The sequence below is a fragment of the Podarcis pityusensis genome (assembly GCF_964106645.2).
Source record: "Podarcis pityusensis genome assembly, chromosome: 1".
NCBI lineage: Eukaryota > Metazoa > Chordata > Lepidosauria > Squamata > Lacertidae > Podarcis > Podarcis pityusensis.
Genome location: NC_138028.1, coordinates 29,189,770 through 29,205,691, shown reverse-complemented (window position 1 = coordinate 29,205,691; position 15,922 = coordinate 29,189,770). Strand labels below are relative to the sequence as shown.

Below are 15,922 nucleotides of genomic sequence, written 5' to 3'. Positions count from 1 at the left end.
TACACCTGATTTCACACATTAGGTGATGTTAGGTGTGAGGCAGTTGGGTGTGGTCAAGGAAAATGGCTTGGCAGGTCAATGAGGAGACATGGCAGGCCAAATTTGCCCCATAGGCCAAAGGTTCCCCACCCATGAACTCCAGAAACTAGGTATTTTGCTCTCTTCTACAGTGTTCCCCAACCTTGGGCCTCCAGCTGTTTTTGGACTACAACTCCCATCATCCCTCGCTAGCAAGACCAGTGGTCAAGGATGATGGGAATTGTAGTCCAAAAACAGCTGGAGGCCCAAGGTTGGGGAACACTGCTCTACATAATACTGGTTTGCTCATTGTTGCATGTCAGCCACATCCCTGCAAAAGATGCTATTGGAGCTGCCAACTCAGCAAGGACCAGGTGACACAAGCAGCCAGGAGGTCAATCTGGTTCTAATGCTGATGATTCTGGCTTGGTTCCTTGAACTGACCTGCTAAGCCAAGAGCCTGCTGGGTGCAATAGCCACTGAACTATTACCCTTGCCTGGGAAAAGATCATGCATCAAAAACTCAAAAGTTCCCATGTTGTCTGCAATGAAGGATGGTCACAGGGAACAGTGGGCAGAATGAAATGGCTTGTCTTTTTATTTTTGTGCTAGCCCTTTGAGGGCTGAGTTTGGAGCTCACAGCTGGTCATAAATTCACACGAACCCTTTCAGAAAAGGGAACTAATTTTTCTTTTCCTCCTGAAAATAATTCAAATGTACTTGAATTTATGTGAATGAAGCTATCCTGCTGCAGGGGTTATGCTCTTTATTTCTCCCTTGTTTGAAACTGTGTGTGAAATGAAATGACACAGAATATTCTAACCAATATTCTTGCAGGAGTTGACCTAGGTTGGGCCTATCTGATTCCGGAACCTTTCTCTCCATCCAGACAGATACGACATCTGACTTACTTCTACATGCACAGAGGAGGGCCAGCCAAGCCCTTTCCCTTGCATGGGTGGGCTGATGACCATAGAAGGGTGGCTTTCAAAACTTCTGGTTTTGCATGAAATTGATTTCCATGCAAAGAAGCTAAGCTGCTTGTGTGTGCGCATGTTGTGTGTCTAATACTTTCTCTCTCTTTCTCTCTCTCCCTCTCTTCCCCCTCCCTTTCGTGCTTCCTATGAAAATGCTTCATCAGATGTCAATCGTGTTCCAGGTGAGTGTTGTGTTTGCTAGTGTGGAAGGCTACTCTTTTGAGGACTGGGGTGAGCCTAGAGCAAATATTTCAAGCAAGTGATTGGAAAAGTATTAGACTGCAAGGATGGTACTTACAGGTGCAGTGTGGTGGAATGTTTGTTTTCGTCATGATAAAATGGTGAAGAATTATACACAGCAAATGCAATGTCAATGAAGAATAGTGGGGATGCACTGAGTTGGTGGTTTCTTTGGATTCTAACCTATTTCAGGTCAGTTGTTGCTTAAGAAGTGAAGACCTGGTATGCTTCTGTTGCTACAGTGTGAACCTGCCATTACTGAAGAAATGTTGTTTTGCTGAATTGTTCAAAGGTTTGATGAAAACTCAGCTGAAATAAGAAGCAGTAAATAATCTAAAAAAAAATAAAGTTCATTGTTGTCCTGGAATATTCCTTAGAGCATATAGTCTAAGGGTTTTCTTCATTTGTAATATGTGTGAATGAATGAATGAGGCTTCAGATGCAGTTTCATTTTGTGCTCTTCCAGCCTATTGGATTTATCCACCCCAAGGAAATATTCATCCACAGAGAATGCTGACTCCCAATTCCTGGGTGGTTTCCCCTGCCTAATGTTACTGTATAGCCTTCACTTCTGGGGTGGAGGATGTTGATCTAATGAATGAACAAACAATATTAAAGGTCTTGGTTTGCCTGCCACTGAAGTCTCTGGCCATATAGTGAACTCACAACCCAACTGCTGTGCTTTTCACATCTATGGAAGCTTTGCCATGTGATAGGTGCTGTACCAGCTTCTGAGAAGAGGAGAAGACCAAAACTAGGGACCAAGATTCATGCTTCATGCCAATGTGTGTAACTTTCCGCCATTTTAAAAAAATGAGAAGTAGTCTCAGGAGGCTTGTACAGTGGCAGGGATGGGTCACTCAACCATGATCAAATGTATCCCCTAGCTGCTTTTTTGTAGAGAGTTTTCTCTCTCTTTCTTATCAAGGTGAGAAAGATAACTGATAGCCAGAGGTGGGGAACCTGCAGCTCATGGGTCGAATTTGGCCCAGGGGACTGCTTTCCTCAAACTATGGCCACTTGCCCCCAGTGTTGGGTGTGGGGCAAATAGAGATATGGCAGTATTGACTGCATTGCACAGATCTCCATGGGGAACCCAATTGCTTGGCCAATCCTTGATGAATCAGTCACATGAGTTTCCCTGGAATAGCAAGTAGGGTTGAAATTGCTGTCCAGAAGCTGATGTGTGAGTTCAGCCCTGCCAGATCAGCTGTGTTCCCTGTGAGGAACTCAATCATGCAGCCAATCTCTGTAGAAAACAGCTTTGCCGGCCTTGTGTGCAGTGCTCTGTCAAGCACAGGGCTGGCAAATCCCTTGCACTGTAGTTCCTTAGTGCCTGAAGAAAAGCTGGCTGTTGGGAAATGCTGTGCAAGGGGCTTTGACAGGCAGAGATTTTTATGTTGAACAGTGGGTAAGAAATCCAATAAATGATAATGTGAATTAATCATCATAATAAATAACCATCATAATTAATCATCATGATTAATAATCTTTCTCTTAAGTCATTCGATTTACACCCAGGACTGTAACCCCCCCTGCCCAAAATCAATCAAGTCAAGAGTGCAAGTTAATCTACAGTTCTCTTCCTATTCTCTCTGTATCATTGCTTTCTTTGCTCACCATACACACCATATTAGCATGGAATAAGGCAGTACATCCTCACAACACAACTGATAATAAGGGTGGAAGAGGTCATGTGACACTGTGTTTTTTCTAGGCATGATTCCGAAAGAGATTTGATCAACTAATAACACCCATCTCATATTTGCCTTTGCAATGTGTTTTCCCTCTCTAAATGAACCAGGTATTCGTACACAATTCAAAATGGACATCATGTCATATAACTTAGATAAGAGTAGAAGGCAAAATCTCCCCTGCCGCCCAGAACAGAAGATTCCGGGTGAGGGCTTCCATGGAAAGGAGTTAAGATGCATGCAAAGCATTTTTCAGCACATCTGGTGCTGGAAGAAGAGTTATAGGATATTTGTAAAAGTGGCAAAATGCCTAGTTAGCTCTCATTTGGCACCTGCTCACAATAGTCCTTGCACAACAGCACCCCTCTCAATTCAAGATCCGCTCACACCCCTTAACTATTGCAGCTCAGTTAAATTTCCTTAACTGATACAAGTGGACTTGGCATTCTTTGAGCACCTGTTGCATACACACAGGCTTGTGCGCCCCTCCCCACACCCTCCCTCTTCTCCTGGAGATATGCTATGGATTTGCCTATATGCAATTACGTGTCACTGTCAGCTGCAGTTGCATTCAGCAGGCAGGGTGTGCAAAGGGGCACATTTTCTCATATTTGGTGCCTTTGCCTTACCTTACTTCAAATTTGGCAAAGCTGATAAAATTGCCCTGAGGATTGGATCTGGCCTGTAGGTCCTTAGTTGGCCATCCCTGTTGCAGCCTATTTTTATGCAGAAAGGTGCCTCAGGCTGCTGCTATGAGAGACTGTTTATAGATTTATGGGACAGTTTAGGAATTTTCTTTATCATGCAACTATTTACCCGCAGGCAGCAGTAGGGCTGCAAAGGACTTCTATTGATGAATTGATTCATTTTATTTGCCTACTAGACAGGCCACAACTAATACCCCAGTCAACAGCCTAGGATTGGCTGTCACAAAGTGCTTGACCCCAAGACTTTCTCTGTGGGCAAGCCAAATATCAAGTGAACTGGAATTTGATTTGAATGAACTCTTTTATTTTCGTGCCAGCCATCTCATTTTTTTAGACTACCATTCCTGTTAGCATGGAGCCCACCAAGAGGAATGATCAGCTGTGATGCTCCTCGCCCTCTTTAAGAGCCACTTCATAACTTTTCTATTTCAGTGTAGAACTACAAGCATGTTTTTGGTCAATAGTGCAGGTTGGCTTAGCTGCTGTTTGCTCCACCTCTCAGTCCCTGCAGACTACCAGGTCCCTGTGAATCCTTTTGCCACTGATGTATAGTGAAGTGTCATTGCCAGCCAGGTCTCTCACGTTCATATCCTCAGGGACTCACCACATGCTTGTTTGTTTTTAAAACAATTCCACTTTTCCATAAATCATCCTCAAAGCAGATGACACTCTTTTATTTTTATAACAACAAATTCAACAACCAATAAATAATGATGCAGCAACAGGGACTCAAGGTGGCTTACAGCTAAAACAGAAACAATTAAAGGCATAGGAAAAAAGCATGCATTCAAAACCAATTAAACATTAGTAGAATTGAAATATATCAATATCTATATAAAATATCTATTAGAACATAGAGGGAAAGAGGCTGGTGTGCCCTCCATCACTTTTTAAATTGTAGGGTCTTAAAAAAACCCACATTGTCTTGCATAGAGGCCATTTTCTTTCTTAGCAAGGCCTTTATTAAGGTATAGGACTGATAGTAATTGAATAGTGGGGACCATGCTGTTTGACCTTATTTCTGCCAATACCACCACTTCTGGACTCACTTGGCTACTAAATTACAGTAGATGAGGCTACTGAGATTTCTGTGTCGTCGTGGTTTTGCACATTCTTACCTGGGAGTCTCAGAAACCATTAGCAAACATGGTTCATCCAATGGCTGTGGGTGTGTCACCAGCATCAGATGATAATAATAATAATAATTATAATTATAATTATAATTTATTATTTATACCCCACCCATCTGGCTGAGTTTCCCCAGCCACTCTGGGCGGCTTCCAATCCAGTGTTAAAAACAATACAACATTTAAAAACAATACAGATAGCCCCTTAAGGTTTCTAAGGCTAGCAGAGAAGCTCTCAGTGCAAGGGTAAAGTTGATAAAGAACTGAAGTTAGAGCATTTGATTAGAAATTTGATTAGTTCCTGTGAAATCTTAAAAGAGACAGATTTGGAGGGGGAAATTTTTGGGGAAGCAAACACTTTGATAAGACTTGTGGGTTTTGTTTGTTTGTTTGCTTGCTTGCCTATATAGCCTGCAATGCCACCAACACAATAAAGATTCAATAGTGGTGAATTTATACTGGACGATCCACACACCCTTCCACTTCATTAGTGGTCGGTGCTGCTTTCCCAAGGTTGCTGCATTATTGCCATCTGGAGGGGCATTCTTGCACCATAGGGCAATAAATTTGGGACAGCCCCACCCAAACCCCCATTTGTGATATGAAAAATTACAGAATTTCACCAGGAAGCTATGGAACATGCACCTATTGGAAATGAAGCAGCATGCCCACTTCAGAACCTTTGTAGGTTCAAATTGCATTGAAAGTTGGGTTGTGCATAACTGCCTCAATATCATGGTTAGCAGGAATCATCATAAATGCACACTAAAAAGGATGTGGGGGGGGGCTTTAAAACTAGCCGAAGCCCCCAGGATTCCAGCTTCTCTTCCTCTATTACCTTTACAGACTTTCTGTGGCTTTCCCCTAGGATAGCCCTGCTTCCTAGCTCTTGTTTCTGTTTGCCAAGTTACTGGTGCCAGAATGCTATGTCCTACTTCATAGGAACTGAAGAGCTGTCATTGCTGGGTCCAAATTGGCCTTCAGACTAGAGGAGCTCACCTGCTCATAGTAGATGCTAACAGCTGTGAACAAGTAATACACAGCTTGGCAGCTTGGTTGCTGTGTAGCTTTTCGCTGGGGATTTCTCAGGAGCCCTCTCTTAACCTTGCTGAAATGGATGGAGGTTGCACAGCACTGGTGGTTGTTGAAGTGTGCCCAGTATTTATGTTTTAGATTGCTGATCCTTTACACCAGCACAGCTTCTCATTCACTTAGGTCACCCTTATATGAATACTTGTATTCCCATCCCCCCATTTTCCTGCATTTATTGGTTTGGTAATGCCAGTACTTAAACAGCACAAGACAGAAAGATAATATATTGACACAAGTCCCAGCAAAATGACCAATTATACCTTAAAAGCCAGCTGAAAAGAGAGAAATGTGTCAAACTTTTGGTGAAGGAAAGAGAATCCTGGTGGATTTCCACTGAGAAAGTGTTCTGTAGTTATAGGAGCACCACCAAAAAGGTCTTGTCTTTTGAATACGCCCACCTACAATTCCATATGGATGCAGTGGAGCACAGGGTCTCTGTCAAGAGCAAATCAGAAGTAAATCACATGGAGTTAACTCTTTCTAAGAAAAAACAACAACAACCAGGTTCTGCACAGGAATGTCAGGCCTGATAAGCACAGCTACTCTTCTTCGGTAGGTCCTGCCCCTATGAGGCAGTTGTGGCTCTATGAGGCCACCTTCCCACAGCTGCCTAAGTGCCCTCCTCTCCCAGGTTTCCCCCAAGTAATCTGAGACTGCGCCTGTGTGCCTGTCTCTGCTCCTCCTGCTTCATGCCTCTCCAGGTTTTGGGAGACCAGGAGGGAGGGGAGCTTGTCACGGTAAGAGGGGGAGGGACCTTCTGCTTCTTCACCAGCCTGAAACATTTCTGCCTCTTGGCCTCCCTCATCCCACTCTCCTGCTTCCACTTCTGGTTCTGGAATTCTCTCTGCCCCAGACTCCCCCTTCTCACCAAGCCATGCTACCTCTTCAGCTTCCAACACCTCTTCCTCCTCCAAGTCTTCTCCCTCTGACCTCTGATCATCATCATCTCACCACCCACCCTGGCTTGGAGCCTTCTTCCTTTGGGGGTTCACCCCAGCTGGTTCCTCCCACCATTCCTCTGCGTCCAACCAGTCCTTAACAGCATCTATGGTCAATGTTACTGTACAGGGAGGTTCATATGGGAGCATGTGATCTCTGGGGTAACCTGATCCTAAGCTGCTTAGGGTGTGCATATAAACAGGCTTCTCCACGTGCATCATTACTTGTAAGAGGAACTGCATATGCAGACAGGTGCTAACTCTGGTTCATAATTGTAAAATTCTACCCAATGGCTGTAGCTGTATAGCTGCTGCCCAGTCAAATGAAAGTAGCTTTCTATTTAGCCCATATTTCACCTCTAACCCCACCCCTCTTTCTAACGTTGACAGACTTACTTCTAAAATGGACACCTTGAACAGGAATGAAAGAGATGAAAAAGCACCAGTCACCTGTTGGGGAAGTGAGAGACTCTCACAATTTCTGCTGTCTCCCTGAACAAGTGGATGAGTGGTGTGACTAATAATTTCATCGGCACAATGCAGGGTCTCAATGTTGCTAGCTTGGGATTAGCAGTGGGCTAATTCAAGCAGACAGCAGCTCACTGTGTGTGAGCATATCTAAATTGAAGCCATTCTTTCTAAAAGAGATCAATAACTTCATTAAAACTTGTACATAATTAACGGTTTATTCCCATAATAAAATATTTTATTCATATTTACAAATGCTCTGTTTCTAGACCACTTATTTGGAAATCACATGTGAAATCACATGGAAGGAATGAAGGTTTAAAATCTGCACAGTTCTTCCAACTAGGTACATTCTTGCTATTTCCCATTCTGTGTATCTTTGCACATGGTCAGAAGTGGGAGGTGCTCTAATTCATTCATAGTATTGGTTAGAATGAGATTTCACTTAAATTTAACAAAGGGAAGATCCAGTTCCAGGACATGGCCAGCTACCATCTTGGATTTATTTGCACATGATCTCTTCTGCCCCCAAATGCTCAGAGCACAGTTCAAGATGGCAGCAATTTGATGAGGCATCCTCAAGAGTCAGTCAAGTAAGCTGTTCAGTTTCGAGGGCATTAGATGTAGCAATAATTGGAGAGTGGAATATTTTGCAATGAGCCCTTGATTACACATTCTTTGATATGTAAAGCTTCTTACTGGCACACATCTACCCACTCTTTAGTCATGCTATTTATCTAGTTCCTGTTTGTGGGAACTTCCAGTTAAATGCCTCTACGAGCCATATGTGTGCCATTAAAACTTATTAAACAGAGCGCAGAAAAGTAACTTGAATCCTCTGCAGCCTTTCATACTCTTACCACATCAGCATGAAAGAATGCATGCAAATAATTCTTCTAGTCCATATGTTACCCCTGAAAATCTCTTCCTCTGACACTGATAGAGACTTAGTCCTAAGATGGGCATCTCAAGTGGAGATGGAAGAGGTGGCATAGCACAGCTGTTTTGTGTAATTGGATTGGAAATGGGCCTCAGGCTACAATATCTCTGCTTAGCTTCTGGCTGCCTGTACTGTTGGGGCCTGTAAGGAGCCCCTTGGCTACTGCATATGCCATTGATGTATTGGATGAGAATGACTGTTTTCTAGCCCAGCTACAGGTGTGCCCAGTGGTGAAGGATGGGTGGGCACTATGTATGCTGGAGGCTAACAACTCATCACATCCTGTCCAACAGAAACCCAAATCCTTTGAGAACCTCTCTCTCTTTGCATTGCATTCCTCTGTAATTCTTTCTTACTTCGTAGTTCAGCACCTTCTTTTAAAAGCTAGGAGTGTGCTTGCCTTTTTTTTTTTTTAAAAAAGAAGAAAATCTGGTTTTTATATAGGTAACTCAGAGTTCAAGATACCCAGTTATGGTTGGAAGCTAGCCCTATCGCTCTATAGAATCCAAGGCTATGTGCCTGGTAGTGCTCTGAGGGATAAAGTCCAGTTCTTGCTGTGCTGTTAGGTCCGTTCTGTGATTCTTTCCTGCTGCCATTCAAAGGTAGAAATGGTAGTCTTTGGGCCTAAATGGGACCATTCGTCTTCCAACACGCTAACAAAGTCTTTTTGTTCCAGCTGATACACACAAAAAACACCCCTCCACCCAGTTCAACATTGGCTGAGTACAACAGGACAAGCTATAATTAAGAAGAACAAAAAGACTCCATCGTCCTTCATGGCTTCAATCACTTGTCATTTTAAGCTGTTTTTTTTTAAAAAAGAAAATGCACTTCTCTTACTTCTTTATGTTTAGTGGCTTTAATTTTCCTGCTCTGTAAGTGCTAAGAGCTTGAGCATAATTAAGCACGACAAAAAGGCTGCAGTTCCAAGGTTTCCATTGTAACTACCCCACCCTACCAAAGTGCCCCCTAATAAGTCCTCAGATATGAGGACCACTGCTTAATTGCATTGCTCTTTCATGTAATTGTACTCTGAAGCTACTTTTTAAAATGTCCTTACGGCTGCATGCAGATCCAAGGGTTGGCCCTTAAGCACTTTGTGCAATTAGTGACACTTAATTCTTTACTTTCATATAGAAAGTGGAACTGTACACTTCTGATTTTTATATACAGACAACTTTAACTCTTGAAAACGGTACTTGGAGATCTAGCGTGATTAAAATTAACCTTTTAAAAGATTACGCAATCATGTTGTACTTAAAACTCCAAAGTTTAGTTTTCTTTGCCCCCACAAATGTGACATTTGGTCTCAATAGATGCATCTGTTTTCAAGGATGTGGGCCAATGTTAACTTTGTGCTTTTCCTTAGTCTCTTATCCAAAGTAAAATTTAAAATGAATTGGCTGGGACTTCAGATGGATAACTGCCTACTTCAGGATCATTAGTTAAGAAGCTTCTTACAGCCATTTTGCAGTTGTTATTCACTGTGTATAGAGATTTGTTGAGTTAAGGGACCACTTCACATTTGGCATTCCATATTGAGAAACAGGTTTCCAGTACAGAATACTTGAGAGCTGTGTTAGCTGTGATGAAGTGTTGCATTTGTTAAATTATTATGCAAGTCTCTAACATTTATAGGGGACACTGGTGGCGCTGTGGGTTAAACCACTGAGCCTAGGGCTTGCCAATCAGAAGGTCGGCGGTTTGAATCCCCGCGATGGGGTGAGCTCCCATTGCTCGGTCCCTGCTCCTGCCAACCTAGCAGTTCGAAATCACGTCAAAGTGCAAGTAGATAAATAGGTACTGCTCTGGCGGGAAGGTAAACGGCGTTTCCGTGTGCTGCTCTAGCTCGCCAGAAGTGGTTTAGTCATGCTGGCCACATGACCCGGAAGCTGTACATCGGCTCCCTCGGCCAATAAAGCGAGATGAGCGCCGCAACCCCAGTTGGCCACGACTGGACCTAATGGTCAGGGGTCCCTTACCTTTACCTTTAACATTTATAGAAGCAACCTCTTAGGATGGACCCATAACTTTGCTGTAGGAAGGGGTGACATTTGTTGGTTGGTTTGTATGTTTACATATATTAAGCCCTAAAAGAAAGCAAATGTTTGTTGTGCTTATTTATTTTTAAAATTACCTTCTTTTTGCAAGAGTGCAGCATATTTCTAGCATGTAGAAGAGGGCATTTCGGTTCATTTGTTTTGAATTAAAACATTTCTACATAAACAATGTGTAGATTGTTTGCGTATGATTCTATAATTCTATGAATTGAGAACCCATTGATTTATAAAATATGTTTTTGTATTGTATATGTATTTTTTACATGTCCTAACCCATGTCCTTCCATGTACTATCTTAACTTGTGAGCGGCTCTGTTCTCACCAAACAAGAGCTATAATCAAGAGCAAACCTTAGCTATAGCTCATGTTTAGCAAGAAGAGTGCTTGATCACAAGTCCATAGCCTCAGGTGACACACTAAGCTAAACCTCCATTCAGCTCACTATGGCATGGCAGGAAAAAATGCCATGGAGGAGCAAAGCAGCTGAGCGCTTCTCTCCGGGAGCCCACAAGTTCACCTGCTGTTGATCATGTCAGAGTTTAGCTTAGCGTGCCAGGCAAGCCAGGGTCATGTGGGCAATGTTTGAGGGGACACGTTTGGAAATCAAATATTGCAGTTCTCCTTTCCTGTCAGAAGATAACTGCAGTTGATGCTGCTGCTGAATAATAACCAAACTTGGGTAAGCCCCTGTGTTAGTTGACTTACTATTCTACTTTTAACATTTCTGTGCTGCTTTTAAATTTTAGTTTACTGGAAGGGTCCCAAGCATTATAAATACAGCACACTTTTCTTTTAATTGTGGACAACATATTATGAGTCATCCAAGTGCCAATCATCTCTAGAACCTAACATCTAGAAGGACCTAAATGTTTCTGCGGCACAAAAGTAGGATCTCTAGGCACTGCTGGGAACCTTATTTCTTGGACCTATTGACTGTACTGTTAGTGGCAGACAAACGTTAGCTCCCCATTTAATGCACATGGAGAGTAAGTCCTCCATGTAATGAGTACATAATGTGTAAAGCATAGGAAACTATTCTAATAATCATTAAAATACTTGAAAGTGCAACTGCAGTTGCAGATCAGCCGTTGCTGATCCATTTCTTGTCAGGGACATTTCCTAAGAATGGAAAATTAAGTGGGGCAAGATATGCCTTTTAGTTCTCCTACTGCTGTTGCTTTTCTACAGCTACTATTCCTCCTCCAGTGTGGTGTAGTGGTTAAGAGCGGTAGACTCGTAATCTGGTGAACCGGGTTCGCGTCTCCGTTCTTCCACATGCAGCTGCTGGGTGACTTTGGGCTAGTCACACTTCTCTGAAGTCTCTCAGCCTCACTCACCTCACAGAGTGTTTGTTGTTGGGGAGGAAGGGAAAGGAGAATGTTAGCCGCTTTGAGACTCCTTCGGGTAGTGATAAAGCGGGGTATCAAATCCAAACTCTTCTTCTTCTTCTTCTTCTTCTTCTTCTTCTTCTTCTTCTTCTTCTTCTTCCTTAAGGAGAGTGAAAGGCAGGATATCAAATCCAAACTCCTCCTCCTCCATAGTTAGCAGTAGTAAAAATACACAACCTCAAGTCCAAGATAAGAACAAGTGATGCTTCAGTATTTCTGGAACTATGTAGATGTAGACTTGAGCCATTCCTCAAATGAAAGACTGCTGAGAATCCCAAATAGAGTCCAATGTCAAAATAGGATATAAATAAGAATAATACATTTTAAAAACTATGAAACTTGTAGCAAACTTCAATTACACATTGGTTTCTTGTTGCTTCAGCACTTCTTTTTCATGGGTAGGTTGTATGACATGCTTCAGCATATTCCAGGGCTTAAATTGCTTTTACAGCATTCATAAGAACTGAACAAACATATGTTTTTTTCTTCCTAGGCATCAGTGGCAGAAGGAACCATAAATTGAGTTGTGCAAGAATATCCCCAAATGAAATAAAAATGCAACATTCAATCATATCTATTCAAAACAAAAGCAAATAATAATAATAATTCAGGACATGTCTTAATCAAAAGAAATCTGTTGCATTTATTTATAGTAGAAGGAAGGGATGGGATTGTAAAACATGTGGCTTCTGATTCTGCCCCCCCCCCAAATCCTTAGTAATCTTGAACATTTAAATATGTGTGTATATGCATATACATACTCGTACGGTTATTACAAATAGTAATCCCCTTCTCTGGTGGAGAGTTCTTTTGGATGAATATTTACTTTGGATGATCTGGATTTTAAATTTCTAAGGGTGAAGGAGTAGAAAAAGATAAACAAATTACTAAAAACATGAAAACTACTGTTGATTGAAAAAATTTCGACAGGTGCATCTGATATCTCCAAACTCTTAAGATACTGCCCATACAAATTCTGAAGAAAAGTGGCAGCTACATGAGTATAGCTGTGTGCGTGTGTTGTGGTGGAGCTTGTGTGTGTACGCTTGTGTATACCCGAAATGAAAACCAGAGATATGCAAAGGATTTGTGGTTAATGGCGGTTTGTAAGACCTTTATCAGGAATAAGGATTAGCTTTTTGACATGTTTTGTAAAATGAGAGTGAAAGCCTGCAAACCAAGTGTCTGACGCTGACATCTGACTAAGAACACACTCCTTCCATTAAAATCTGTGGATGTTTTCTCACTGACATCAATGGAATCTTTTCTCTGCAGCCCAAGCTTTCCCCTTTAATATGGAAAGTTGTGGTGTGTGTTTGTGTGCATGCATGCACATGCAATTTCATGCATGGAGCACAGTATCCATACTTCCTCATCAAGTATGTGGTGATTGCCAATACTATTGGGCTATATAAATGATAGACACATGCATCTTCCTATATTTGTCTTTCTCCTTTTCTACTACCTTTCTCACTTCCTTTCTTTCTCTTTCTCAAAGGCCTTTCACACCTGATGATGGGTGAACAAGGTAAGTCTTTTCTTTCCTGCTTTTGCCAGTGCCTGACTGTGGCCACAATGACCCATGCTTCTTTCTAGTCCTGGCTTGGCTTGCATAAGCCCATATCCCCAAAGCAGCCCAACTGCTTTGTTTCCACCCCCCCTCTTGCCTTTCCATCACTCACTTGCCGAACTTTGGGCTGTGCAACCAATGCTCAAGAGCAGCCTCCCTGTCCCCCACAGCCTGGGCACTTCTAGATGTTTGGGATTCCAGCTCCTATCTGCCCCAGCAACTGTGGGCAGGATCCATGGGAGCTGTAATCTAAAATATCTGGAGGACCTCAGACTGGAAAAAACTGTATAATTCTGGGAAGTTTGAAGTCAGGTGTTCTGACAATGAATTGAAGTGCTGAAAAGGAAATTAAGAGAACTGCAAACATGCTCCTTCTCTTCATATACTCACCAGCCTTTCTGTCTTTGTTTTGAAATCTGACACAGTTTCTTTACCTGTTTGGTAAACATGGTCTTCAGAATTTCACTTCCCATTTCAGGGGAAATGTTCTGCAAGAACATACTTAACAGGTTTCACAAAATGACCCTAGATCCTTGAAGACAATTTAGAGCTTATGGTCTTTTTGTTTCCAACCTGCAGCTTATGGTATTCAAATACGTTCAGAACGCATTGTTCCAACAAATGAAGTTTGGTATAACCCAGGGCTGGATTGCACAATGAATTGCCTCTAAATCAGAAGCCTTGTTTTTGTCATTTGGGCCAGATGTTATTGTACATTGATTGAATTTGGCAGAGGGAGCTTATTGGCCTCATGCTGGGCAGAAAGTAATGGTGTAAAGTTTGGACAAAAGCAAGCAAACATTCAGGAATTAGGTACGGAAGAGAGAGGATTTGATGCAGCTGTGGCATGATCTGCCTCTAGATATGGCAGAGATGCTGGATTCACACCCTCCATTTCAGCGAACAACAAGCAAATATTGAATGGGTCAGTTGAGGAAAGTGGTTCCTTGTTCAGAAGGGTGGGTCCATAAAGTTTTTGGTCCCAGGTACTATAACTCAGTGTAACTGAGGAATCATCTGAACCTTCAAATCAAGAGTTCTCTTTCAGTCCACATGTGTAAGGTACACTCTGCCTCTGCTGATTCAGGACAAGCAGCTGAGGCCCCTCTAGTCAGGAAGCAAGGAGCTGAATTGGGATGGCAGCAGTAGGAGGCAAGTCAGAGCTATAAAGCTATCCTGGAACATAATTGTTCCTCTTTTGCTACATTGGCACAAAGAGAGACATATCCTTTTGCAGCCACTACAAAATCCTTGCCCTAAGATGTGGCACAGAGCAATCCAGTTCTACTTGCCAAGCAACCCCCTTTATTGAACATCTTGTTAGGTGAGGCTAGCACAGACTGCCACTGGTCTTCCTGCTGGGTCTGAAAAGAGCCCCTGTAGGATGAAATGAGAAAGGGGTCAAAAGGCTCTTTGCTACAGTAGTAAGGCACAAACATGAAATGCTAGCGTGTGCTGCTTTGCCAGATCACCCTTCTGTTAGCCAGATTGTTGTTGTGGTTGCATCTTTCTGCTAAAGCCATTGCCAAACAGGTAATGGAGAACTGAATTTTGCCCAGCTAATTTAGAATACTGCTGAAATTATATCTCACCAGTGAAAGTTCTCTGGTTAAAGTAAAAGTAAAAATCTTAAACCATAAGCTTGAAGACCAATGCAGAGTGATGCCACTGAGCAGTTATTTGAAATTCAGGTACATTTCCAAAGGGCCAAACTACATGTACATAATTGTATAGTTTTGCCTTTGAGTGAAGTTCCTGCCCCTTAAATTGCCAGGGAAGCAAAATCTGGATCAGGACCCTTGCAGGGGGTGGTGGTGGTGGTAGGGAGGCTTTGACCTTTTGCCCTACACTGCACCTTCAGTGTGAATGTATTGACCCCTCCCCAAGGAAAATTGCAGATGTTTCTGGAACCAGTTTGAGATTGTAGCAGGGGCCAAACGACTAATGCCCTCCATTGCTCGTGCTAGGGTCCGGATCCAGATCAGGCTCCTCATTCTCACAGTTTGTGGAAACCAAAGGTGGAACAATACAGTTAAGGTCCAGTGGAGTCTGCCCCTAAGTTTTAAGATGGTGGAGCAGCCTGGGTGTCTGCCAGGAAGCTTAGTGGACCCAATCTCAGTTCCTGATCTGTCACCGCTATTGTTGCATTAAGAGCCTCTCTTCCTTCTCTCTTTTTATTCTGAGTACTTGGCTGGGTTCCAAGGAGCTCTTCACTTGTCTCTTTACCCCTGCTTCATTTTTCAGCTGGTCTGTAGCCAGGTATGGTAAGCTACTGTAGAGTAAATACTGCAGTTGACAAGTCCCAACTGCAACACTCGGGTGTAAAGGGACTGTGATAGCAGGCTCTTCGGGAACCATGAAAAGCTCATGTTATACCAGCCAGATTCTTGAAAAGGCATTACATTGTGGAGTGTGCATCTGTCAAAGCAAGTGGTGAAATGCCTGCTTTATACAATTTGAGTCACTGGCCCATAGGTTTCAAGCTGCTGCCCATTCAGTTTGAAGACACTCTTGTGACTTCAGCCTGCCTTTGATAAATGACAGTGGTTTCTTCATCCTGCTTCCCCTTGCCTGGTGTCTATACTAGGAACCAATGACCTCTGGCATTTCTTCCCATCACCATCCTGTACCTATCTCATTGTGTCAAGTAACTGGCTGTATTTTTCTTTCCAGCTAATTCTCTCCACTGTTCCATCCCGATGA

The 15,922-nt window shown here is 42.6% G+C and overlaps 1 protein-coding gene across 24 annotated transcripts in view; it reads left to right on the top strand.

Moving 5' to 3' along the window:
- NRXN3 (neurexin 3) overlaps positions 1–15,922 on the top strand; it is a 1,227,884-nt gene that overhangs the window by 94,991 nt on the left and 1,116,971 nt on the right. For all 24 annotated transcript variants that reach the window (XM_080973879.1, XM_080973871.1, XM_080973878.1 and 21 more), the window contains exons 3-4: positions 1,160–1,177; positions 13,148–13,177. In XM_080973879.1, coding sequence (XP_080830005.1) covers positions 1,160–1,177; positions 13,148–13,177 — 48 coding nt within the window. The remainder of the gene's footprint in view (positions 1–1,159; positions 1,178–13,147; positions 13,178–15,922) is intronic.